At 41.8% G+C, this 25,998-nt stretch overlaps 1 protein-coding gene across 1 annotated transcript; it reads right to left on the reverse strand.

The window, feature by feature from the left end:
- Positions 1 to 369: 369 nt before the first annotated feature.
- On the reverse strand, positions 370 to 21,487 carry PWP1 (PWP1 homolog, endonuclein). The gene is made up of 15 exons (XM_014852351.3): positions 21,247 to 21,487; positions 18,991 to 19,049; positions 18,682 to 18,866; positions 17,290 to 17,375; positions 17,093 to 17,189; positions 14,305 to 14,415; positions 13,307 to 13,437; positions 12,626 to 12,687; positions 6,967 to 7,063; positions 6,256 to 6,317; positions 5,026 to 5,137; positions 3,228 to 3,318; positions 3,011 to 3,132; positions 1,560 to 1,665; positions 370 to 716 (listed from the first exon to the last, which is right to left on the reverse strand). Exons 1-15 carry the CDS (start codon positions 21,316 to 21,318, stop codon positions 607 to 609), a joined length of 1,503 nt encoding a protein of 500 aa, XP_014707837.1. The 5' UTR covers positions 21,319 to 21,487; the 3' UTR covers positions 370 to 606.
- Between the last annotated feature and the right edge of the window lie 4,511 nt (positions 21,488 to 25,998).

Raw genomic sequence — 25,998 nt, forward strand, 5'->3', positions numbered from 1 at the left:
TGCTCCTACTTTTGGTGCATAAAATTTACAAATGTTATATTCTCTTGTTGGATTGACCTCTTTATCATTATGTAATACCTCTTTTCTTTGATAACAGTGAATACCATGCTAGGGGAAAAAAAGGCATGCGACTTTTAACACTGAAAAGACTTGTAAACCATGAACATTGGGACAGTGCAGTTCTGGGGCGCCTGCCTCTGTCTGTGGCCTACTGTGCCACAAATCTTGGCCAAATCACAATCTTTCCAGGCCTAGGTTTACCCATATTTCAAGATCACAGGATTTTCTTCTTTTAAAATTCGATAAGTTCCTTCAATTCTATAAATTACTACTTGTTTTATAAACTTAGGTTGCCTGTGACACAGATGGCATATTTAAGGAATTTTTAGAAACCTTTTTTATTATCCTTTCCAAGAAATGCAACAGGAGCTCTCTAAAAAGGTGAGCACAAAGACCAGCCCTGTTTGTGCTGCCACCATAGCTGCAGAGAGGAATGTCAGGCAGTATTTTGTTTGAGTCACTGCATGGCTGTAGCTACACATGGAACATTTCTAGGCAGCTTTTTAAAACAGTTACAGTAACAAAACAGGAAATGTATGATCTTCTTTAAGACTCCATTGGTATGTCTGAGCTCCTGCTCCCAAAAGGGCCACAAATAGATGAATTTCTTGTACTGCCGAGAACAAGCCTCTCTCGTCTTCCAAATGCTTCATTTACTAAAACACAAATAAATAGTTAAGAAACTACCAGATCAGAGAATTAAGAGACTAAAATGTAGAAATGACCAATGAGGTTCTCTACCCTGGGGTGGAATTTTATGAACATGTATTTAAAGCTTTATAAATAGGAAAGTAAGTAACCAACTCAGAAGTCCAAGTTAATGTTCTGAATGAGGTTATGTTTTAAACTGACTCACTTTTTTTGGGTACTTTACCTTGTCCTGGATTTATCTAATCCACCTTGATAACAGGTGTCCCATCCCTTCCCTTATTCTGTGACTCCATCCTTCCCTTATTCTACTTCTGTTTCCTATTTTCTTTCTTTCATCTTTCTCTGTATCATGACCAGCAGAGAACTTTTTTGGATTTAGGACCCTTTTTCTACATGGGAGGTAAGATTCAGGAATCAGATAGTGGGACTATATCCTCCATGTTCGTAGGACCAACCAGACTACCTCAAAATAATAAATAAGCGGCCAGACTCCCTTGAGGGAGGGGACTGGCCTCAGTACAGCTGGATTCTGTTGAGAAAAGGCAGATTTATTGACACTGGGAACTGAGAAGGGGAGGGCTGTTCATGCTGTCTTTCCTTTCAGCTTTCCCATAAGATCTTTCCATTTTAAAATTCAAATTTTATCAAAGATATTTTAAAGTGTGAAGACCAAATTTGTGAACATGAACATTTCCAAATTACACTTGATCTTGTCTACTTCCTAAGCAGACTACAGCACAGGGTGAACACTGGATCCACCTGTGCTATCTACCTGATGTATTCAAGCCACACATTCTGTGTTAGCCCTTACAGAAGTCATTCAGAGAGCAGGAAATTAAGATCCTTACCTGAAGAGACTGTGCTTATATCCCAGACCCGAAGCCCTTCCTTCTGACCCCCAAAGGCATAAATAAATGGCAAATCAGGGCAACAGGAAGAACAGAAGAGAACACCCTGGGGAGAATAGAATAGAAAGTCAGTGATTTCAGTCTTTATAGAGCACCCTAATCGTGATCTCACTTCTGTCTACAAGAACCTATGATTTGAATGGTTACGCAAAACCAACTCCCCAGTATCTCTGAAGCCTCCAGCAAAGGCAGTTCAGTCAAGTTGGAAGGAATATCAGCACAATGGACGTCCTGTAAGGAGTCTGCACGCTCTGACCACTCAGGCCTCTCATCTCCATTATCATCCTATTAAGGCTTTCCTAATAAATCTAATCTGCTAAGTATTCCTAGAAACTTTAATTCTCCTTTTAAAGCAATGATGATGATAACAGAGATCACTATTAAGTCATTTTTTAAACTTTTTTTTGAGGAAGATTAGCCGAGAGCTAACATTTGCTGCCAATCCTCCTCCTTTTGCTGAGGAAGACTGGCCCTGAGCTAACATCCGTGCCCATCTTCCTCCACTTTATATGTGGGATGCCTGCCACAGCATGGCTTGATGTGCGGTGTGTAGGTCCACACCCCGGATCCAAAGTGGCGAACCCCAGGCCACTGTAGCAGAGCACACGAACTTAACCGCTGCACCACTGGGCCGGCCCCTTAAACTTTTCTTTTTTAACATTTACATTTTTAGTACTAGATAACACATATGCACTATAGAAAATATAAACAAATATAAAAATCACTCAGCAAGATAAGCAGTGTTGATGTTTTGGATTATGGTCTTCTAGATTTAAATATGAGCACTTAAGCATTTAGATACAAGCATGAGATGATACTATAAAAACTGCCTGTGCAACCTGCCTTTCTAAATATTCACGCACACACCACTGTAAACAGCTGTGCAATCTTCTCTGTAATGTACATAACTCAGTGCCTAGCATACACTCGGTGCTCAATAAATATCTGCTGAATGAATGAATTTTAGTTATTTCTAAATTATTTGCTACTATAATCAGCTTCAGTACAGTTAGAACTAGTCATGCAAAGAGGTAGTGATAGATAAACTGACCCCAACAGCTAGAGTCCTAAAGGTTCAAGATTTCCTGGGATGGCCCTGATTTTAGGGTAAAGAAATGTGGCCATTCCACTTGTGTCCTAGAAAACCCTCCCCCCATCCTTGTTGTTCTTACCAAGCAACTGTTAATTATGTGAATTGGAAAAGGAACCAGATAGTCATTGATTTCCCCCAAAACTGTCCTAAGTCTTAAAACACCCCCCAAATTTGACTAAGCTCACAATTAACTTCCCAACAAATCCATATCTTTTAATGCAATCATGTCTAGACAAAGACAAACAATACAGGTCAGAAACAGAAAACAGAGAACAAAGGTGCTTAGGGAGATTCTTACCATTTTCATGTCCCTGGAGTGAACCAGACTCGGCCTGTCTCCTAGTATGTCCCAGATCTTCACATACTTGTCTGCTGATGCCGTCACCAGACAGCCCTTGATCTGACTGCTTAGATCAAGACCTAAAGGCAGGTAAGATTGGTTCAGAGATTCTCACTTTGAAATACAGATTTACTTCATCAGAAGTTAATAGAAACGCAACACTATTCTTGCTCACCAGAGATTTCATCATTGTGTGCATTAAGTGTAAAAATTGGCTTATCTGAACGTGCATCCAAATTGTATACAAAGCCGTCATCCGTACTGGCCTGGAAAGAGTAAAAGACAGGCAAGGTGACACTAGACGACAGTATTTAGCAATGGGTAAAGAGTATAAGTCACAGTGAAAAGCAGCTCTATACCTGACTTACCTGAGGAGCTATTCAAAATGCACATGGACGTAAAGAATGTACTTGCGGATGAGCCGCGTCTGACATGTCTGTTAGGCAGCTGGCTATGAGTGTGAAGCTTTGGCAGTGGTATGCACCGGGGTTAGAGATGTGGAAGCAGAGATGGTAGTGACTCCGGGGGAACAGAGGGGACGTGCCCTGGGAGTGCAGAATCAAAAGAGCAGTGTGTTGAGGGCCGAGGTCTGGAGAGCATGGCCACTTAAGGCACAGGGTGAGGAAGGGCTCACAGAAGAAAGAATCAAAGATGGAGAAGGGATGATGAAGAATGTCACGGAAGCCAGGAAACAGGGCTTCTGAAGAAAGGCGTAATGAACGACGTCAGTGTTTGGGCAGAGATTCAATCAGATGAGGACTGAAAGGCAGATTACGGTGGTTGTTAGATGTTCAAGAAAGGGAGAGGAAATAAAGATACTAGAAGACAGACCTAGTCAAGAGAGAGAGAGACTTGAGCCTATAAACAGGCCGAGAGCAACAGCCAGTACAGGAAAAAGGGAGGGAACAATGACAACCGATGCAGTGGTGAAGGCTGGGCTGCGGACGTGGACAAAAATAGGAGACGAGGGGTCTCTGCATGTGAGACTGGAGGGCAGGAGGGACACCGTTTTATTGTGGTTACTCCCTATTTCCCTACATATTTGTGATTTTAGTACCGAGGACCGTTGGTTAGCAAATAACCTCAGGGAATAGAGCCAAGTGCAACACAACATCCAAAGACAACTGAGCCTTCACTCCTGATAACTGTAAAGTGGAAGCCGGCATGAGGCAGCTTGGCTGGAATCGCACGCACGTCTGTGCAGAGCTAGGGCAGGAGTTCTCAGAGTCAGGGCAGGAACGTGATTAAAACTGTCCATGTATTTGAAGAAAGCTGTTTTTTAAAGAACTCTTTCCTTTAATTAAACTCTTTCCTTTAATTAAAAAGCACTACATATTTACATTAGGACAATTAGGAAATCACAATTTCTTTAATTAATCTTTCCTTCTGGATGAAAGCTGAGATTGTATTTCTCCATGGACTGAAACATCAGTGGAATCTTTGGGTGCTGCATGGAAAACTGTCATCCTACAGACATTAAGGGTATTTACAGAAAAATCTTTTACTTTTCTCCTACTGGGAGATAGTGCTATATTAACTAAATATGCTACCATTCTCATTACTGGAGCTGCATTTAAGTATTAGGATTTAAATAAAAGGATATCTTCTTGGGCTGATTTAACCATTAAAAAAACATCAAAAGAATATTAACCATACTTAATATTTCAAATACATACTAACAAAATGATCAAAATCAATAACTAAAATAAAATGTGGCAGACTTTGGAATGGTTGGAATTAGCAAAATCATTTACATGTTTTTCATCATGTATAAAATCATTTTACATGTATTTTTTGTGGCTGATCCATTGTTCTTGTTAAAAATACTTTTTTTACCCTAAAATTCAAATACGGACATCACACTGTTAGTACAGAAAAAGAGACTCTTTTTAGAAACTCTCGCTATAATGGAATTAAAGAAGGTAAGTCCTTAGTAACCTGGATTAGCAAAATAATACTATGCATAGTCTTACCAGAAAATGACACGGTGAAAAGTGATTCCAGGTCACTCTCTCGATCTGCCCACTGAAACGCCACATTCGATGGCTGTCCTCGGGGCTGCGGCAGTCAAACAAAGCCACTGACCTGGACACATTCAGACAAAGCTCAAGTTTTAAGAGTTCAGTTCTCCTATAGGCTTTAAGTTTATAACGAAATGGTAAGAAAACAATGCTGTGAAGTCAAGATCCAATTATTTAAAGCCTATTTTAAGGGTCTAAAATAAAGAGGAAAAGATGAGTTGATTTCCACAAATTAGGGACTCTGATCCTGTCACTTGAAGGCACTGGTGGCTCTGGATGTCACAGTGGTCTTGACCTTCTCCAGGCAGAATCCTCCACTGATAAGATGCATCCTCTCTATTTCCAAAAGACCAGGACAATTTCTAATTTCTCCTTTCCCGGCAGTGCTCAGAGCCAGAAAACCCAAGTCTTAGCCACACTTACTCTCTACCAGCAGGTTACTGTGTCGGACGAACCAGTGGATACACTTTCATAATTTAGCATGAATTCCATCTAAAAATGTAAACATATCACTCTTTGCACACCCATGACTGGAACCCCCCGTGCTGGACGGTAGTGGGCCCAATTCTTCACCTCTGCCTACATCCACGCTGTCAGTGAGGTGGGAGTTCTTCCCATAAAGAAAGAGTTCATCTCCACCCCCCCCGTGTGATCTGTTTGGGCCAAGAGAAGAAGACAGAAATGCACTAGTTCTGAGCTTACATCGCGTGAGGGCTTCGTAACTGCGTGAGCTTCTGACATCGCCATGACAACATGTGTGGGCTAGCCCACTGCTCCTAGGAGGATGTGAGACATGAGGAGAGCCAAGTCGCCTTGGCCCAGCCTGAACAAGCCAAGATCAGCAGAGCTACCAGTTGAATCCAGCCTAGATTAGCTCACTCTTGCAGAGGCACAAGAAATAAATGTTTCTTGTTTTAAGTCACTGATTTGGGATGGCCTGTTTCACAGCAAGGTGAATTCATACACCCTCTAAAAATCAAAGCAGTTGCTAGTTAGGAACTATATTATGACAGACCCACATTATCTTGCAGACTGAAAGGACCAGAGTTGAAAAGGACAAAAATAAAAATTTCAACACATAGGCGCCTCAGTAACATAGTCTGTCTGAGCATAAAGTGATACTTTTTGAATTAGTTCAAGAGGATAAAAACAGCAGCAATAATTCCTGAAATGCTTTCTTACTTATCATATGATCCAGAAATCAGAGTCTGTGCTTCAAACGGATGAAACTGCAGAGTCTGGACCTAAAAGGAGGAAACATAAATGAACAGATCTATGTTTGTTTGGTTTTGGTAAAACTGCCTAATATTTGGTGAGAATCAATTTGGCAGTGTTCCTATAAATTTTTCCCTTTGAAACTTAGTAGTATTTAAAGAAACATAAAGTGTACTGCATAATCAGAAGGACAAAACCTATTTCTGAATATATGATGCATCATTCCCCAAAATGTGTTTGGCATAATACACATGTCCCTCATGTGTTAAAATATATTCACAGGAAAAAGAGGAGGGGTCAAACTTCTCCAGGAAGCTTCACACGCCGCAGAAGTCCCACAGCGTGCGTTGGCACGTTAGATCCCCGAGTTCGATGAGAATGGATCTGTTACGTTCTTTCACCCTATTTGGTGACTGACACCCCCTTTCCCTTTTTAGGAGCCTCTGTCAACAGGTTACAAAGCACTAAGGGTCCTAATCACTTCAGTTTTCTGCACCCATTTTTGTATCTCTATGATGGGTAATTACAACGATCACATAAAGCTCTGTGCAGATCCAGTGAGAGCATGTCAAAGCACTTTGTAATTCGCAAAGAGCCGTATAGAAATGTTTGTGATTATTTGCAGCCAATATTTGTGCCATATTTTTAGAATCCTTTTTATCCACTAAATCACCATACCTTGTCTGTGTGTACGGCAAGGCTCGCTGCTGGTTTCCCCAAGGACATGTCCCACAGAATTACAGTGTTGTCAGCTGATGCGCTTGCCAGCACATTTCTGAGAACAGGAGGAAACAAGTCAGGTAATCTTGTAAAAACCAAAAGCATTACTTGTGAGAGTTCCAATTACAACAGCATCAAAAAGAACACTTAGAAATAAATTTGACAAAAGCAATTTAAGACATATTGAAAACTATAAAAGACTGTTAACAGAAAGAGTATCTAAATGAATGGAAAGATAGCCCACGTCCAGGCATTGGAAGACAAATGTTAAAACAGACACACTGCCATCTACAGAGCAGTCTACAGATCCAAGCAGTCCCAGCTGACTCTTGCCGAAAACTGACAAGCTTGTTTTAAAATTTATATGGAAAGGCAAGGAACCCAGAACAGCCAAATTAATCTTGAAAAAGAAGAGCAAAGTTGGAAAGTTCACAACTCCTGATTCCAAAACTGACTGAAAAGTTACAGTAACCATAACAATGTGGTCCTGGCATAAGGATTAAGAGAATAAAATTTATGGTCACTGGTTTTTAACAAGGGCACTAAGATTATCCATTGTTCAATGGAGAAAAGAACAGTATTTTCAACAAATGGTTCAGGGATAACTGGATATCCTCATGCAGAAGAACGAAATTAGATCCCTACCTTGCACTATACAAAAAAAGTAATTCAAAATAGATAGCAGACCTCCTAAACGTAAGAGCTAAAAGTCTAAAACTCTCAGAGGAAAACAAGTATAAATCTTCATGACACTGGGTTAGACAATGGTTTCTTACATATGACACCAAAGCATAAACAAAAAAAGAAACAGATAAATTGGACAATCATCAACATGAAAAACTTTCATGTTGCAACTGACCATAAAGAAAGTGAAAAGACAACCCACAGAATGGGAGGAAGTATTTGTAAATCATGTATCTGATAGAGGATTTGTATCTAGAATATATAAAAGGCAGATAACTCAATTAGAAGATGGGCAGAGGATCTGAACAGATTTTTCTCCAAAGAAGATATACAAATGGGCAATGAGCATGTGAAAAGAACTCAACCTCATCAGTCATTAGGGAAATGAAAATCAAAAAATGGGCTACCACTTCATAGTCATAGGATGGCTACAATAAAAAAGACAATCACAAGTGTAAGATTTAGAGAAACTGGGACCCTCCTCCATTCCTGATGGGAATGTAAATGGTACAGACTACTGTGTGATCTAGCAATTACACTCTTAATACCTAAGAAAACGAAAACGTATGCCAATGCATACACTTCTTCATGAATGTTCACAACAGCATTATTCGTAATAGACAAAAGGCAAAAAAACCCCAAATGTCCGTTAACTAGTGAATAGATATACAAATGTGGTATATCCATACAGGGGGATATTATTCTGCAATAAAAAAGAATGATGCACTGATACATGCTACAACATGGATGGACCTTGAAAACATTATGCTAGGGGCCAGCCCAGTGGCGCAGCAGTTAACTGCACATGTTCCACTTCAGCGGCCTGGGGTTCACCAGTTCGGATCCTGGTGCGGACATGGCACTGCTTGACGAGCCATCCTGTGGTAGGCATCCCACATATAAAGTAGAGGAAGATGGGCATAGATATTAGCTCAGGACCAGTCTTCCTCAAAAAAAGAGGAGGATTGGCAGCAGATGTCAGCTCAGGGCTGATCTTCCACCAAAAAGAAAAGAAAACATTACGCTAAGCGACAGACGTCAGACACAGAGGGCCACATATTGTATGATTTCATTTCTAGCAAATCTCCCAAATAGGCAAATTCAGAGACTGAAAGTGGATCAGTGGCTGCCAGGGGCTGGAGGGACAGGAGGGCGAGGAGTGACTGCTCATGGGCGTGGAGTGCTTTCTGGATTGGTGAAAATGTTACAGAATTAAAGAATGGTGACAGTTGCACAACTTTGTGAATATACTAAAAACCAGTGAGTTGTACACTTTAAAAGAGTGAATTTTAGGGGCCGGCCCCGTGGCCAAGTGGTTAGGTTTGCGCGCTCCACTGCGGCAGCCCAGGGTTTCGCTGGTTCGAATCCTGGGTGCAGACATGGCACTGCTCATCAGACCATGCTGAGGCGATGTCCCACATGCCACAACTAGAAGGACTCACAACTAAAAATACACAACTATGTACCAAGGGGCTTTGGGAGAAAAAGGAAAAATAAACTCTTTTAAAAAAATGAATTTTATATGTGAATTTATATCTCAACTTTTTTTTTTTTTAAAAGCATTAAATGCTATTAACAGGAAAAAACCAGTATGCCTACCTCTTAGGGATTAAGTGCCAAAACTGTAGTTCTACCACAGAACACAGGCTTTCAAGCCAGGAAACCTGAAATGGGTGCTTGGTGCTGCCACTTACTAGCTGTAAGACTTAAAATTTGTCAGTCACACTTCTTTGCCTGCTGATGAGAAGGATACAACCAACCTCCAAGGGCTGCTATGCAGGTACCTGGCTGAGTGAGCGGAGCATAGCAGGCCCCTGGCAAACGTCAGCTGCCTGCCTTTTCTCCCTGTAAAGATACAGACACTAAGTGTCTAAATGGAGCTAGGGAAGTGTGGCCAGGGAAAGGAACTCATGAACCAGCTGGAATACTGATAAGGGGCTGGAACGAACTTTCAGTTACTCAGAGTAATAGTTGCTATATGAGAAGAATTTAGCACATGTGATTACTGTGACAGTGAGGAAGAGCGGTTCCTAAAAGCCTGGGACACTTATTATTCGATCTCATTCATCTGCCCATTAGTCAGGACCAGGCCCAATTCAGACAAAGCCCAAACACCTGCCTATAGCCTGGCAGCATCTGCGTCACCTGGGAAACTTAAAAAAACAAAACAAAAACACACCACATATTCCTGTTAGTCCCAGTAACAAAACGCATGTCCTCTGCTAATTCATACTCTTGTTGGAGTGCTCTTCTTGGTGTAGTGCTCAGAAGGTTTTTGGGGTTTTTCTTTTTTTTTTAATGTTTTCATTCTTAAGCCTCATACAATGAGAACTTTAATGTGGGAGGAATCTCAGATGTTTTTGGAATGACTAGGATGAAAAATGTACTAGGAAATTTTAACTTTTTGCTGTTGGCAGGCATTGTATATAAATAAACTAGTTATTGGGAATTTAAATGAACATTTAATCTATGAAATGCCAAGGAGTTGAGACATTATGACCTATATATAGGACTAAATGGTGGAAGCTTTGAAATTCACTGAGTAGGAAAAAAGCTGGCATGATCTGAAGTGCTCACGATCTACTACTCAATCCTGGGAGATTAGAGCCAAGGTACTTTAAAGGTTACCCAGTAGATTCCGATTTGCAGCTAAGTTTGGGAAATACTAACCTAAACCACTTTCCCAGGTCCATTTCCCCACACTGTTGTAACTCTGAAGAGGTTTGAACACAAACAAGACCACAGGAAATCCTTTGGTAAGCTAGCACTCTGGGATCCTCCTCAGGACGCTCACAATCACCAAGTGTCCAGTGTGATGGAAATGCTAAGAAAATGTGCCTTGGGTATCCAGTTTGTTCTTACTCCTCAAATAAGTTGTACTTTACCTAATGCTTACCTCTTTTGCCTTAGTAGCCCCTCAAACCAAATATGCTATCAGGAAAATGGCCTTTTTGGGTAACTACTGTTTAAAGATAAGTATAAAGAATATGTGGATGACATATGCAAAAGAATCAAGTTGAACCTTTACCTTACACTGTATACAAAATTAACTCAAAATGATCAGAAACCTAAACTTAAGAGCTAGACTATAAAACTCTTAGGGGAAAAGCTTCATGCCAATAGATTTGGCAGGGATTTCTTGGATATAACACAAAGCACAGGCAACAAAAGAAAACATAAACTAGACCACATCAAAATTAAAATTTTTGTGCAAAGGACACTATCAACAGAGTTAAAGGCAACCCACTGAATGGGGAAAATACTTGCAAAGCATAAATCTGATAAGGGATTAATTAGCAGGATATATAAAGAACTCCTACGACTCAACTACAACAAAAACAACCCAATTCAAAAATGGGCAAAGGACTTGAAAGACATTTCTCCAAAGAAGATATACAAAAGGCCAGTAAGCTCTTGAAAAGATGCTCAACATCACTATTCATTAGGGAAATGCCAATCAAAACTACAATGAGATACCACTTCACACCCATGAGGATGACTATTATTGGAATAAAACAACAAAACCCAAAAGTAACAAGTGTTGGCTAGAATGTGGAGAAATCGGAACCCTTGTGCACTGCCAGCGGGAATGTAAACTGGTGCAGCTGCTACAGAAGACAGTATGGCGGTTCCTCAAAAAGGTAATTACAGTCAATCTCTTTGACTTCAATGCCACACATTCTTTGTTCCTTAACTCTTCTTTCTCAATCTTATTTTAGACCCTGGTTCTCCTTTCTCCTTTCTTTCCTGAAAAGATGCAGAATGTTACTTAAAATACTTCCCATACTCTGGTGCATGGAATTTAGGATTATGGTGAGGAATAACCTGTTGACGTTGTTACAAGTGAGGACCTTGATTTCTAGTAAAATGGTCCCAGTAACAAAATGCATGTCCTCTGCTGATTCCTACTCTTGTTGGAGTGCTCTTCTTGGTGTTGTGTTCAGAAGTTTTTTGGGGTTTTTTTAATGTTTTCATTCTTAAGCCTCATACAATGAGAACTTTAATGTGGGAGGAAAAGGTAAAAATAGAATCACCATATGATCCAGCAATTCCACTTTCAGGTATATACACAAAAGAACTGAAAGCACGGGCTCTAACAGATACTTGCATATCCATGTTATTCATTCACAGCTATGTGGATAATAATAGCATTATTCACAACATCCAAGAGGTGGAAGCGACCTAAGTGTCCACTGACAGATGCATAAACAAAATATGGTATATACATACAACAGAATACCATTCAGCCACATGCTACAACATGGATGAACCTTGTGCTAAGTGAAATAAGCCAGTCACAAAAGGACAAATACTGTATGATTCCACTTATATGAGGGACCTGGAGGAGTCAACTCACAGAGACGGAAAGTAGAATGGTGGTTACTAGGGCCCGTGTGGATTGGGAAGTTATTGTTTAATGGGTACACCGTTTCAGTTTTGGACGATAAAAAAAGTTCTGCAGTTTGATGGTGGCGACGGTTGCACAACAATGTGCAACAATGTCCACTCAACTGTACTCTTAAACGGGTTAAAATGGTAAATTTTAAGTTATGTATATTTCACAATTAAATAAAAAATATGTGGATGAGATTTTGTGAAAATTGAAGTGAGAAAAATGTCTTCCATGAAGAAACAATTCTCCTGCACCTCTGGCACTGCAGGACAGTTTTTTTCCAGTGATGTTGGAGAGAAGGGCACTCGGTCACCAAATGTAATGAGCACCTAGCAAGCCAAGAGCTGGCAGGTGATGTAGGGGATGCCAGGTGACAGACAGCCGAGCTCCTGCCTTCAAGCAGCGTATGCTGGAGGAAGGGAAAATAAGACACACACACAAAGACCCACAGTGCACAACACGGAGAGACAGGGGTCGGCAGGAGGTAAAATCACAATGGTTACGGTCTTTAACAATCCTTCAAATGTTAGTGCTTACTACCTGATCAGCTTATTCCAAGAAAGGTCCAGGACTGCATCAGTATGCCCTTCTGCTGAGGAACTCTGTAATAATTGTTTGATTTAATTACTTTTTGTATTAAAATCTCCCTCCCAAAATAAAATCGTATGTTAATTTGAAAGATTCTTTAAATATTAAGATTATTGTCTTGATCTAAGCAAACTTGAAGACCCAGAGAAAGAAACAACTTGTCCCCCTGTCACTTTAGATTCATGGTGAATATTTTCTGCAGGAAAGAAAACTAGAGTAGCTCTTAATCCAGGTGTGGTAATTCTATAAATACCAATCCCCCTCACATTTAAGTTTAAAAAGCTACAGGAATTAAAACACAGATATTCAGAATTCAACGTACTAAAGGCTAAATAGAAATTTTTTTAAAGTTCAAAACTAGTATATCAGAGTGAATAGCTACTATGTATAAAGGAGAATTATAACCTGAGTAATTTGTTTTGGTAAGGATGAATAAGGTGCCAACGGAGCTTTATGCAATCAGAAATCACTTTTTCCTTGAATGGCTTTTCAAAGCTAGGAACTACAGTAGCTTCATTAACTACCCCTCCTGTTCCACCGAAAGTGTCTAGTTGAAAAAGCCTATGTTCCCCCAGCCCTAGTAAGCTTATTTCTGTTTGTCATTTGAGTTTAAATATCTGTTGACTTGTTTACCTTCTTTCCTTTCTTTTTCCTCTTCTTTGATAGCTTGCTTCCAAGGGTGAAGACTGGCTCCAGCGAGTCCACTATATCAAGGTCCCACACCTCAATGACAGGGGTCATGTTCCCCACAGCAATATAATTTCCTACAGGAGGAAATGACGTATTTACGATTTTAAAAAAGTAACTTCCAATGAAATACATCACACCGTAGATTAACTGAGTAATGGCTTAGAGCAATTTCTCTCAAACTTTCCTACATGTGTACATCATCTGAGTGTTGTTAAAATGCAGATTCTGTTTCAGGTCTTGGGTGGGGCCCCAAGTCTGCACTTCTAACCAGCTGCCAGGTGATGCCAATGCTGTGCTGCTGGTCCCCAGAGTGCAGTTTGAGTGATGGGGGCTCAGTCTCTTAGCCGAAAAGTCCTCACTTAGGTAATGAGAACAAAACCACCTTCTGCCCTCACACCCTGTTGCGAGGGTGAGGATGTGAGCAGATCATGAGTGTGTACAAGCTTTGCAAATGAGATATAAGCTAAGAGTATTATTAGTTTCTACCCTCATTAAGAAGTAGGACAGGGGCAACTAGTAGTGTGCAGCTGGGGCTAAAAAGACTAACTTGAGAATCTAATTCTCTCTTCATTTTGGTTTTACTTGATGTTTTCTGAAAGAGGTCATGCCACTAAACTCTACCTGGTAACACAGACACATCACGCCATTTTATACCAGGTTTTTATGAGACCTGCACACGGTTCTGCAGCCCCCAAAATGCTTTCAGGCTGTCCTTCTGCCGACAGTGGAGCGGCTGCCTCTTTAGCCTATCTAAAGTCTGGAGACAGACCCCAAACAACTAAGTGATTGCATTCTAAAAACTACATAACTATAACTTAAAATAACTAACTTCATAAAACATCAATAATCCTGAAAATATTCACACAGAATACATAACGTATGAGGCTAGGAAAAACACAAAGGACTAGGAACCACTGAGCAATCTGAAGTTTTCTAATTACCAGTAGAATCATCTGGGCTAGGATCAAAGTTGAGCCATTCCACACTCAGAGGGTATGCAGACAACAGTATATCATGGTGTACGTAGAAAGAATCTTCTTCTTGATTATAAACTGGAAAGATCAGGAAAAGAGACTTTACTCCATCAGAGTAAGAAATCACATCGCACTCAAAAGAACAGATTCTCCCTATTAAATTTACGGGAGCCACACGCTTAAAGTGAGACAAACTTGATGACATTAAAAGGAAAACGCAAAGTTGATACCACTAGGTAGAAATTGTGCATGTCTACTACAGTCCCATCAGCTGGTGTGCCCCAAAAGGAACTAGGAACACTGACAGAGAGCTGACATCTGCTTGGAGACTCCACCGCATGTTCCCAGGCTGAAGTGCTCCTATCTTCTGGTTCACTCCTTACAAAAAACAACTGCTCATAAGGTCTCCATCAGGAGAACTTCAATATTATTTTATCTTTTAGAGGTCTCTTTGGTTCTAAGTCAGGAAGAACAAACAGAAAACAGCACTGGAGAGAAATAACATATTTAGAAATATAAATGCTTGTCAAAAATGACTTAATATTTAGAAAAAGTTTATGAAGACCAACAACAAATAAAGCTCTTGAGAACATTCTTTTGGAATATGGCAACTAAAAGAATTATCTTTTTATCATTCACAGTTATAATAGTAAAGAGCTAAAATATTGTTAAAATCAATGACTAAAAAGTCTTTAAAAAATTATACAGTGAAACTGATAAAATAGAGCCCAAATAATCAGAAATTTCCCCCCAATATGCTTTTTATTAGAAAGAAGCAATGATAAGATGAGCTAAGGGTTTCTTTAATTCTTCAGCCCTCTGCGTCTGGATAGATCCTGGGATCAGGAGACTCCATGTAATGTTTGAGCACAGTGATTCACATCTCACTGATCACTGTACAGTGAGAATGCACGTCAGAACGGCTTGCTTGTGATCCTGCAAGAACCTCAACCATGGTCAATGTACTCAGCTTCCATTTTAAATAAAATGATGACAATACTTTAAAACAATGTTCTTTTAACCATGTCAGATCAACGTTCAGATCAGCTTTAGAATGCAATTTTGAAATTATACTTGAATACAGATATGCCGGATAACTTCGAGACTCACACCAAATAAAATATATCTTTAATGACCCAACTTAAAAGGAAGTAGGAATATAATGCTTTACTTTACTTTCTCAACTCCTCTCTGATACTCACTAAATTCAAAGGAATGACTACAAGTTCTCATATAAGAATATATAAAAATCAATCATGACAAACTGTAATGAGTTCCAATTTTTGAAATTTGAATCGGTCTTTTAAAAATTTCACCAAAATGGTTTTCATTTGAAATACGTAAAAAATTCAGGGGCTGGCCTGGTGGCGCAGTGGTTAAGTTCGCATATTCTTCTTTGGCAGCCTGGGGTTTGCAGGTTCGAATCATGAGTGCAAATCTATGCACCGCTTGTCAAGCCATGCTGTGGCAGGCATCCCACATATAAAGTAGAGGAAGACGGGCACAGATGTTAGCTCAGGGCCAGTCTTCCTCAGCAAAAAGAGGAGGATTGGCAACATATGTTAGCTCAGGGCTAATCTTCCTCCAAAAAAAAAAGTTCAAAGATAGGAGAATAACTTCACATTGAAGTATGCTATTAAAAGCCTTTTTGATTTTAAAAATAGATCACAATGGGCCATAGGATTAAAACAGCCTTGTCTATGGGCTTCCTGTAGGCAGCCTTGAAGACCTGAAGAGTTACAGAAATCCAAGCCAATAAACAGAATGAGCGACAAAGTAACCCAGAGGATGCCAATAAACATTCAACCTAAAGGTTTTAATTTTCAAACTTTGCAAGTGTGTTTCCCATAATAAAAGGCTTTAGCCTAAAATCTCTTTACAGCTTCAAAATTTTCAGACAGGCGAACAGAAGACTGTTGAGGAAGGGGAGTGTCTCGGCAAGGAAGGACGGGCCTCAGGATGTGTGCGCAGAGGGAGAGGCAGGAAAACAAGGGAAAATCTGGACGCAGGATATTCCAGACATTTCGAAGCTCTATTTTTAAGAACACAGTCATTCAAATAATGTTTGCTGAATTAATAAATATCAACATTAAAACATATCTGATTTAAAAACTCAAATAAAAAAGAAAACTTCCGATCAACGCCTAATTCAGATTGAAAGCATTCACCTCTGGCTTTGGTGCAAACATTCTCTGAGCTGGGAAAGCTGACCAAGATGTTTTGGTTCCAAAAGAGAAATGTGGCCCTGTGTGCTGAATTTTCATGAAAATACAATGTTTTGCAAAAGGGGAAATATTTGAGATGACTGTGAAAAAAGCAGGATAAAATCCCAACTATTGAGTATCATCTTCGCCACATAAAAAAAGGCAGCCAGAAGAGACCGGAGTAAAAACCCAGGGTAATAAGTCACCTCAGGGGAATGGGACTGTCATTTTTCCTCCAATTTTCTTCATAGTTTTACTTCTAGGTTTTCTCTAATAGAGGGAAAAGTGAAAAACTGGCAAAAATGTTTAAGATTAAAAACCCCTATTAGAACGTTCCAGGAGACCTATTTCCATAAATAAAGTCAGGCAGCAAAGTGACCAAGACTACAGATGCCCAGGCACAATAATCAGGAAATCTGTAGGCTGGTAACCAACTTAAATGAGAGACAGCAGGATCTGGTGCCTAAAAATTCCTAATAGTAACTATTATGGATATTATTTTAATATCACTTAAAGAGAGAACATTTTAGTAAGGGATGTATTTCACTCACCATGCACCTCTAAGTTGCACTGGTCCTGTTCAGCTCTGCCACAGACTATGAGATTGTCACTGGGCTTAATCAAGAAATCATCACGTTCATACTGCTCCTGAGTGGAGAGAAAAAACGTCATTAACTAGAAGCAGACGTCTGGTAAGGCTTTTCAGACACTTAAGGAACACAATGAGAAAAGCTATGTAAATATTTACCGTATCTTTCAGAGTCACATAAGGATCTTGATCATTACTCCCATAGACTGTAAGGCCCAAGAGAGATTCACCAAGAGTTTCAGTATCTACAAGAATTCATAAATTGAAATGAGTAAGTCATTTGACAGAAGCTTTTTTTTCTAAGGCATCCCATCTTTAGACTTAGATCTATTTCATAACTAATTGTGGATCATCCATAGTTGGGAAAGGAAATAGTGGGGGGTAATAAACAGAAGTTTAAAAGCCATTTATATTTGACCTTGAAATGGATATCTGATAGTCTTGGAATTCACAATCTTCCAAGGAAACTCCCTTTTAGGAAATATTAGAACTCTGCTCAGATTCTCTTGCTTGCTCTTTGTAATCATTCAGAAGTGCCACAGGGAGGTGGCTTTGAGGACCTGGAAATAAAATTACCCTAAAACACTGGAATCAACACAATAAATAAGGGTTGCCCGGTCAAATAAAACTGAAAAGTGATGGGTTTCACAAAGTTAAACAGGTTTCTCTACTGCAAGATTTTTTAGAACAGTTGATGTGCTAATAACTTGCCTTATGAATCTGAAACAGGGTATTATATGCCTTTTTTACTAAACTTACTTGAAAATAGACTTCTCTTATGACACATCTGCAAGGGTGACAGAGAGTAATAATGAGTAACAAAAAACTCAGGAAAAGGAAAATACTCCTAATTGTTAGGGGAAGCTACTTTAAAGAGTCGGGATTAATAGGTCTTAAACATTTGACAGGCAACAGAGAAGAGAATTTCTACTGGATGAGAGAGCACCAATAATCTGCAGGGTGTGCAGAATATTAAAAAGCTGCGGCTGAAGGCCATTTCTCCTGGCTGGGTTAACCCTTCCTTTCTCTGTATTCCCACGGCACTCTGTCCTAGCAGGACAGTAGCAAGGTGAGGGGCCCACAACCCAGAGTCCCATGGAAAACACTATCCTCGGCAGCTAATGAAGTACACCAAGAACGACGAAGGTTTTAGAGCCAGAGAGTGCTCCAAACTCAGCTCCATATTCACCAGCCATGTGACACTGGCAAAGTGAGTCCATCTTTCTAAGCCTCAGTTTTCTCTTCTGTAAAACAGAGGTAATAATTCCTCTCTCATTATTGCGCATAAAGAAAAATGAGTTATAGATTATTATACTCATTACTTGTAATAAAATATACTTTTTTTTTTTTTTTTAGATCTTGAGATTAGTGGGTTAGAGTTTATTTTCTAAACTAGTTTAGGAAATGTTCTGTCTGCTCAAGCCTTGAGCCAGATTATTTGACAGACATAAAGGACAATAAAATCTCAGAGTAAAGCTTTGGAACACTAGAAGCATGATCTCATGCACTGAGTTTGGGATTAAAAACCAGCAGAAGTGAGTGAATTCTAACCTGGGTCGCCCTCCTCATCGTATTTATCTAAGTCGTACTCAGCCAGCTCATCCTCATCCAGCGTCCTGTCGTCCTCTGGGTCGCCATCCTCCAGGGGCTCCCTTGGTCGTGCCTGGGTACGTGCACTCTGCATGCCATCTTCTGAAGGATCACCTGCCTCCTCTTCATCACTGCCACCTTCTTCTCTATGTAAACAAAGGAAAATAAGTCACCCAAAGGGCACCATTCAATAACAAGACTGCCTTGTCGTTATTTAAGACTTGCATTTCTTCCGGACTTTACTACAGACATCAACATTCCTAAACTTACTGTAATTTTTCCTTTGCTTCAGCAATGAGACGTTTTACTTCTTCTTTACTTAGCTCTACCTATGAGAGAGCAAACATGCCATTATGATATATTTAAGGAAATCATTAGAAGTCTTTAAATTAAAAAGCAGTTTGCAAACTAATGTAAAATACAACTTCAAGTGACATCATTAGAATCAAATTATCAGTCCACACTCTCTAAATTTAACGTAAAGGGAGTTTTACAGGTCCTTACAATTAAGATCCCTTCCCACCTGAAACTGTTCAAAAATCATGCTCAGTCTACTCTACCTCTCTCCAGCCTCTTCAGAAAAGACTGACTTGTGTCAGGGCCCATCTCATTTTCTTCCAATTCCTCTGACTCCTTCTGGGCCACTTCTCTCCATCTTCCCTGTGGGTATTCCTAAACAGACCCACCCTTGCCTTGGTCCTCTGCTCTTTCCCCTGTTACCACTGCCAAGAATTCCCTCACCAGGGTGTCACTTCCTTGCAAAGCTCATTCATTCTCAAGACTAAAACTACCACCTCTGAACTGATTGAACTGAGACTTTCCCTTCTCTAGCCCTACTCTGCAGTTCCATTTCTTCCAGCTGCCTAGAAGACTCTCTACTGGGCATCCTCTTCAAAACTGAAGTCACTCTCTTTACTTCAAAACGGGCATTCCCTCACCTAATCAATGCTTTGGTACCTTTAAAAACACCCCTATCACTACTAAACTGTCAGCTCCTGGAAAACAGACACCGACCTGTCATTGGGCTCGGCCCACAGGAGGGAGGCCTGCTGACCGACGAGGAGTGAATCAATCACCCAGTTTGTACTAAAATGCCTCCAGAAATATGGAAATCCTCTTGAGCGCTGACCTTCCACTGTTGGACACCTCCAGAAACTAAAGGTTCTTAAGTTTAATTAAAAGATACTTATTTTCTAGTTTCTCTTATTGGTCTGAGTTTCCTTTCTGGGATTTCAGTCTAAATCCAATCTCTTCTTCCTATAAACTCTTCAAGCAATGGTTCCCAAGCTTGTCTGCATATTAGAATCACCTGGGGGATCTTTAAAAAAAATTTCAGGCTACACTCCAGGCCAATTAACCACAATACTTGGGAGTAGGCGCAGGCATCAGTAGTTTCTGAAGTGCCCCAAGTGATTCCAATGTGTAGAAACGTCTGGAAATCACTTTCCTCAAGAATTTTAAAGGCTGTACGTCCCTTTTTAATAACAGCTGTTATCTCCTTCAATCATTTTAAATATAATTTTCTGTTCCTATTCTATCAATATGCATTGAGTGCCTACTGTGAGCCAACCACCAGAGAAAACTCACAAATGAAACAGCGTGTGCCCCGGTGGAATTTACATTTACTGCGCTATTCTAATCCCTCATTCCTGTTAACCTCATGAGGGAGCCCCTCACCGTTCCTATCACCTTCTTATCTCTGTCATCACCGGCCCAGTTACATTCAAATCAAACTTCCCCACCCCCTCACTTCTTTCACGGCATCTATTCCCACCGACAAATCACATAACCACGTGAGGACTCCGTACAGGCAGGGGCCTTTTCTGTTTCGTTCATGCCTAGCCCAGCACCCTGAACAATGCCTGGCATGCAAAAAGCACTTCAGACGTACCTGTTGAATAACTTAAGTAATCTTCATCTCTGCTACAGGACTCTCTCCAACTCTTGTAGGTTTTCCCCTCATAATCTGTCACATTTACCTCTCATCCTCAACTGTCCCATCAACATCTCCCTTGAATTACCGCAGGAAATCCCTCAATCAGCTCCCAGCCTCAGGACAGTGTAGCCCCCACATCAGTCTTCCTACACTACAGCTTTCATCCAGTTTACTCCTCCCAGCACCGCGCAGAGGAGCGGAAAGTGAAGTTTTCACCTCTGTGCTCCCTTTTCCCGTTATGCCTGGAGACGCACTGGGGGGTGGTGAAGCTATGGTGTCGTCAAGGAGGCTTTTGGGTGGATTTCCCACTCCGAGCAACACCCGGCCCCCTTCCAGCTGTGTACGTATCTGGGGCTGGGCTTGGGGGAAGGGGCAGTGAGGAGGCGCAGCCCCTGACTCCCCAGCCCCCGGAGACCCAGACCCTCGGAGCCGCAGCCCGATCACGACCATCAGGCCACAGCTGGCCTCACCCCCGCCAGTCACAGCAGGCAGGCCAGGGCCGCGCGTTCCAGGTCCAGGTCTCCCAGGCCGGATGACCGAGGATGCTGCAGGAGAAGCCGCTCACCCTCCTCCGAGCGACCAGGCCTCACCTTGTCTGGCGTCTCCTTGGCCACGCCACAGCGGACCCAGGCCACGCACGTCACCTGGCGGCTGCGGTTCATGGTCCTCAGCTCAAGGACGCCTCACGCCACCGACTCGACGCAGCGGGACTGGGACGCCCGCGCCCTCCGGCCAGCACGCTCGGAGCCGTCCAAAGGTCTGCCGCCGGGGCAGAGCGCAGGCGCGGGTTCCGGTTCCTGCGGCTTCGGCGCCCGCTCTGACGTCATCCGAAGGCGCCGAAAGGGAAGCGGGCGGGGAAAGAGTTGTAAGCGGAAGCAGCCGGGAGAGGAATCCACGTGCGACTGACTGTGCTCCGTGGGGTGGCATGAATCGGGTTTTCAGGACTGGCTCGCTTGTGATGGTGTCTGTCGGGCTTCGTGGAGCCAATAAGTAAAAGAAATAAAATGAGAATTGTAGGGATCTGTCAGGGGCAAATTTCCACCCACCCTTATTTTGCCTGCAGTTCCATAGACTTCAAGCTGACGAATGGTAGCGATTTGTGGTGGGTTTTTTTTTTTTTAAAGCCTTCTCCAAAACGAATTTGTCATTTCAAGGAGATACCATCGCCTTTTCATTTAATTACGTTATTGGATGTTACTTTCTCACCTTAAAACATTTGGCACTACTATATAGTGCCAATTTTAAGTGCCTTTTATAAACGTGGTTATTTCTTAATGCTGTGTGGGAGGTCTTAGTCCCATTGTACACATGGGGAAACAATAATTATCTTTCCCAGGGTCACACAGCTAGTAAGTGGTGTAACTAGGATATGAACCCAGGCAGTGTAACTCCAGATCCTGGATATAATCTACTGTGACATGCTTTTCAGCTAAGGTCAGAGTCACCTTTTAGAAAACGTCAGTGGCTGGAGGACTTTAGAATGGAAAGTCTTAACATCCCAGAAAGATCTTGGTTTTGGTCTCTCTGTTGGCTGTGAGACCCTGTCTGGGTCATTTGCCCTCTCTGAGCTTCCTCTGAGACAGGCAGGCAAAAACAGGAGAATAGCTGCTCTGTGGAAAGATTGGTGGCAAAGATAAACTGGCAGTGCATGGTCTTCCCCAATTGCGTTGTCAAAGTGGGCTGTCCACCGGTGGGGTCAATTTGTGGACACATTGCGTTGTCAAAGTGGGCTGTCCACCGGTGGGGTCAATTTGTGGACACGTTTGCCACAAACTTGTCTTCACATACAATGTTCTACTTGTTCTCACAACAAGACTGATGAAACATGATAACTCTACTTTAAAGATGAGGAAATTAGAGGTTCCAGTGATGAAAAGCCTTGTTACCCTGAGATCACACACACAGGGACTAATAGGACTACAACTAGACACCACCAACTCTCTACACTCGGCCTGATGCCCTTGGCACTCTACCAGCCTGAGGCGGGATCCTCTCAGGAGTGAACTGCTCATTGTTTGGGTGGGTGCGTTTTGTGTTCATTAAGGCCACTTCCAGAGCTGTCTTTCTCTGAACTGAGTCTTTGGTTTCTCTGCTTTTGGTCCGTGTAGAAAGGTTACAGTATGGCAGATTATATTTTTCAAAGATGGCAGTATCCTCCTTCACACATATGTTTCACAGGATGTGATCTTGATACTCCCCCATCAAATCACGGAGTCTAATTCTACCCACCCCGCAAACCTGAGTCCGGGTAAGTGTATGACTGCTTTGACCCACAGAATATGACAGAAGTGACACTTCCAAGGTTAATCCATGAACGGGATGCAGGTTTTGCCTTATCTTTTTTTGCTGAAACACTCATGTTTGAAGCTCTGAGCTACCATATGGAAAGTTTGACTACCCTGAGGCCCCTATTCTATGAGGAAGCCAAACCACATGGAGAGGCCAAATGTGGGTGCGCTGGTAGTCAGTCCTACTTTTTGTGTCAACCCAGACACGTAAATGAAAGAACCAAATGATTCCAGTGGCCAGACACTGATTCACCCCAGCCTTCGAGTTTTCCCAACCGAGGCCCAGACATCGTGGAGCACAGATGAACCCTCCTCACTGCGCCCAGTTGAAAATTCTGACCCCTAGCATCTGAGAGCATAGTGAAGTGGTTGTAAACCATTAAGTTTTTTGGATCCTTCCATAATTTTTTTATTATTCAAAATGTACAAAACATAAAATTTACCATTTTAACCATACCTTAGGTGTAGAGTTCAGTGGCATTAAGTACCAAACCGCTAAGTTCTGAGGTCATTTTTTTCATGCAACAACAAAAACTGGTACAGGCAAGAACCTGTGCTATATTTAGAATAGAGCACACGAGCTGATTTACTAGGAGAGGCTGCTCTAACACCTGGCTGGACTTAGTCAGGTGCGCACACTTGGTACATGGGAGTGGGCTTGTGTTTGAGTATTTGCCTCTGCATCTGTTGCCTCTGGGGGCTGTCTCCTTATGAACCACCTGCTACTCCATGATGGTGCCTAATGAAGAGTGGGCACTTGATAAATATTTGTTAAATCAATGAATAAATTAAATAGACGGTGGAACACGATGCTGGTTATCTTGGACCAGCCAAACTTACACTCTTTTACTGGGCTTATATCTGACTTTCTTCCACTTCAACTCAAGCTGTAAATTCCCTTTAAAAATGAAAATCCAACTGCAGCTGGCATTATTAGTTCCTTGTAAGAAGAATTGAAAGAGATCGAGCTTAGGTAACTCCATTTCTAAGCCTGATTCCTGGGAACACTGATGAGCATATTTAACTCAGAAAAGTCTCTTTGCCAGAGGCCAGAAAAAATGTACTTGGTAGCATGTCGGCTATTCTTAGAGTTAAAGGTCCCAGAGGATTGGACCCAGGCCCGTGCCAGGCTCTCGTTATACCCTGTAGCTCAGTGCCATGTGTAATTAGGCTCAAAAACATGATTTCTGATTGGCCTTGAGCGCTGGGCAGGAAGTGAGTTTGTGGTACCCTCCTCCCCCATTATCCGAGCTCTGGGTCTTGCTCCTCCTCTGGCTAACCCTACAATATTAGCTGGTAAGGAGTTGGAGGAATAATAATAGCTTCCAGTTACCAAGTGCTAGAGACTTCCACTGCAAACAGATTTTACAGTGACCGAATCAGGTGTACAAATATGAATTTTATTTTTCTAGAACTGAACTTCATTTCCATTTTCTTAAGAAGAGGAACCAAGAGGGTTTTGTTCCCACAGTAGAACTAACACCTAGCATGGTGCCTGGCACAATAAATGCCAATAAATATTTGTTGAATAAATGAATGATATCAGAGTTCTAAACAAGTCCAGAGGCCTTAGGCAACTTTCTTGGTGTCACATAGTTAATAAATGGCAAGATTCAGTCCTGACTCTGAGCACAGAATCCTGTCCTCTATGCCACAAGTTTTCTGGTAGATTCATTCATTTATTCTTTCTGTCTGTCAGGATGTCTTTGGATGCGACTGACAGATAACCCAACTCTAATTGCCTTAGGCAAGGCATGGGATTTAAATGCTTGGATGACTCCAGAAGCCAGTGACACAAATGGCTTCAGACACAGCTGGATCCAGGGGCTTAAACCATGTCATCACGGTTTGACCTGTCTTCCATCTTTTGTCTCTATCTTCCAGACTAATTTCAGGCCTTCGGCAGCTTCAGGCTGGCAGCATCTTTACCACTTGCAGCCCAAGCAAAAAAGCACTTGCCTTTATCCCTGCTTTTCTCTGTCTCATTTGTCTCCTCAGTTCTGGAATGGTCACTTGCCCATTTCTGAAGCAGTCAATGTGGCTAGGAGAAAGTGAGGTTTTGCTTGCCGAGGGCTCAGCCATGTGTCCAGCTCTGGAGCCAGGGAGGAAGTCAGCTCTTACATGAAGCACACGGGTGAGCTTGGGGAAGAGAGAGTTCTCTAGAAGAAAATTAAGGTGCTGCTCCCAGGAGTGGGCTGGCAAGAAGAACTGTGGCTCACAACGTTCATCAAACATTTCTCTGCCGTCTTTGTGCAGAGCTCTGTCTGGGAGGCAGACAGATGCAAAGATGAACATGACCCAGTCCTTCCCCACCGAGGAGTTTAGACTCTTACTGGAGGATCAGAGGTGTCCAGCCAAGGGAAAACAAAATGAGACAGGCAAGCACATGTGGTTGCAGCAACCTGGTTGGTGACTCACTCACCCTGTTCACCATCCAGTTTCAGGAGACAGCTGAGTTTCTGACCATTTGCTTCCACCAGAGACTGTCTTTCCCGAGGTTCGAAGAGTAGTTCTGTCTCACCTAGCTTGACTGTGTACTTTAAAGCGAAACTTCAATCCCATCAATTTTCCAACTCAAGCCTTGGTTTTCTGCTGCAATTTCTCTCCCGATGACCAGCTGTGGTTCTGGGATCACAATCCCAGACATGAAGGTGGAGCAGCATGAACAAAGAGGAGACAGGCAGAGAGGTGGTGGGGAGCCAGGTGGATGGAGGCAAGCGGGGAAACACGCCATCTCCTGATGGGAGTGTCTGTAAAGAAGTTGTGGCCATATTTAATCTACCACAGATGAGAAGACTGAGGCCCAGAGAAAGGACATGACTGATCCAAGACCACACGTCACATAAGGGTCAAGATGGGGGTCAGGCCTGGGTCTTCCGACTTCAGTCTTAGGCGGTTCCCTCTATACACACACAGCCTCTTTTGGAAGGGGAGGCAGAAGTGTGTGTCCAGGAAGAGTGAAGGCTTTCACCAAACCCCAGATATGATGAAATCAATCACATCCTTGGCATCTCAAGTCCCATCCAGGTGGCATTAACAGAGATTTCTGAGGGG

This window comes from Equus asinus, chromosome 4, assembly GCF_041296235.1.
Source record: "Equus asinus isolate D_3611 breed Donkey chromosome 4, EquAss-T2T_v2, whole genome shotgun sequence".
Taxonomy (NCBI): Eukaryota; Metazoa; Chordata; class Mammalia; order Perissodactyla; family Equidae; genus Equus; species Equus asinus.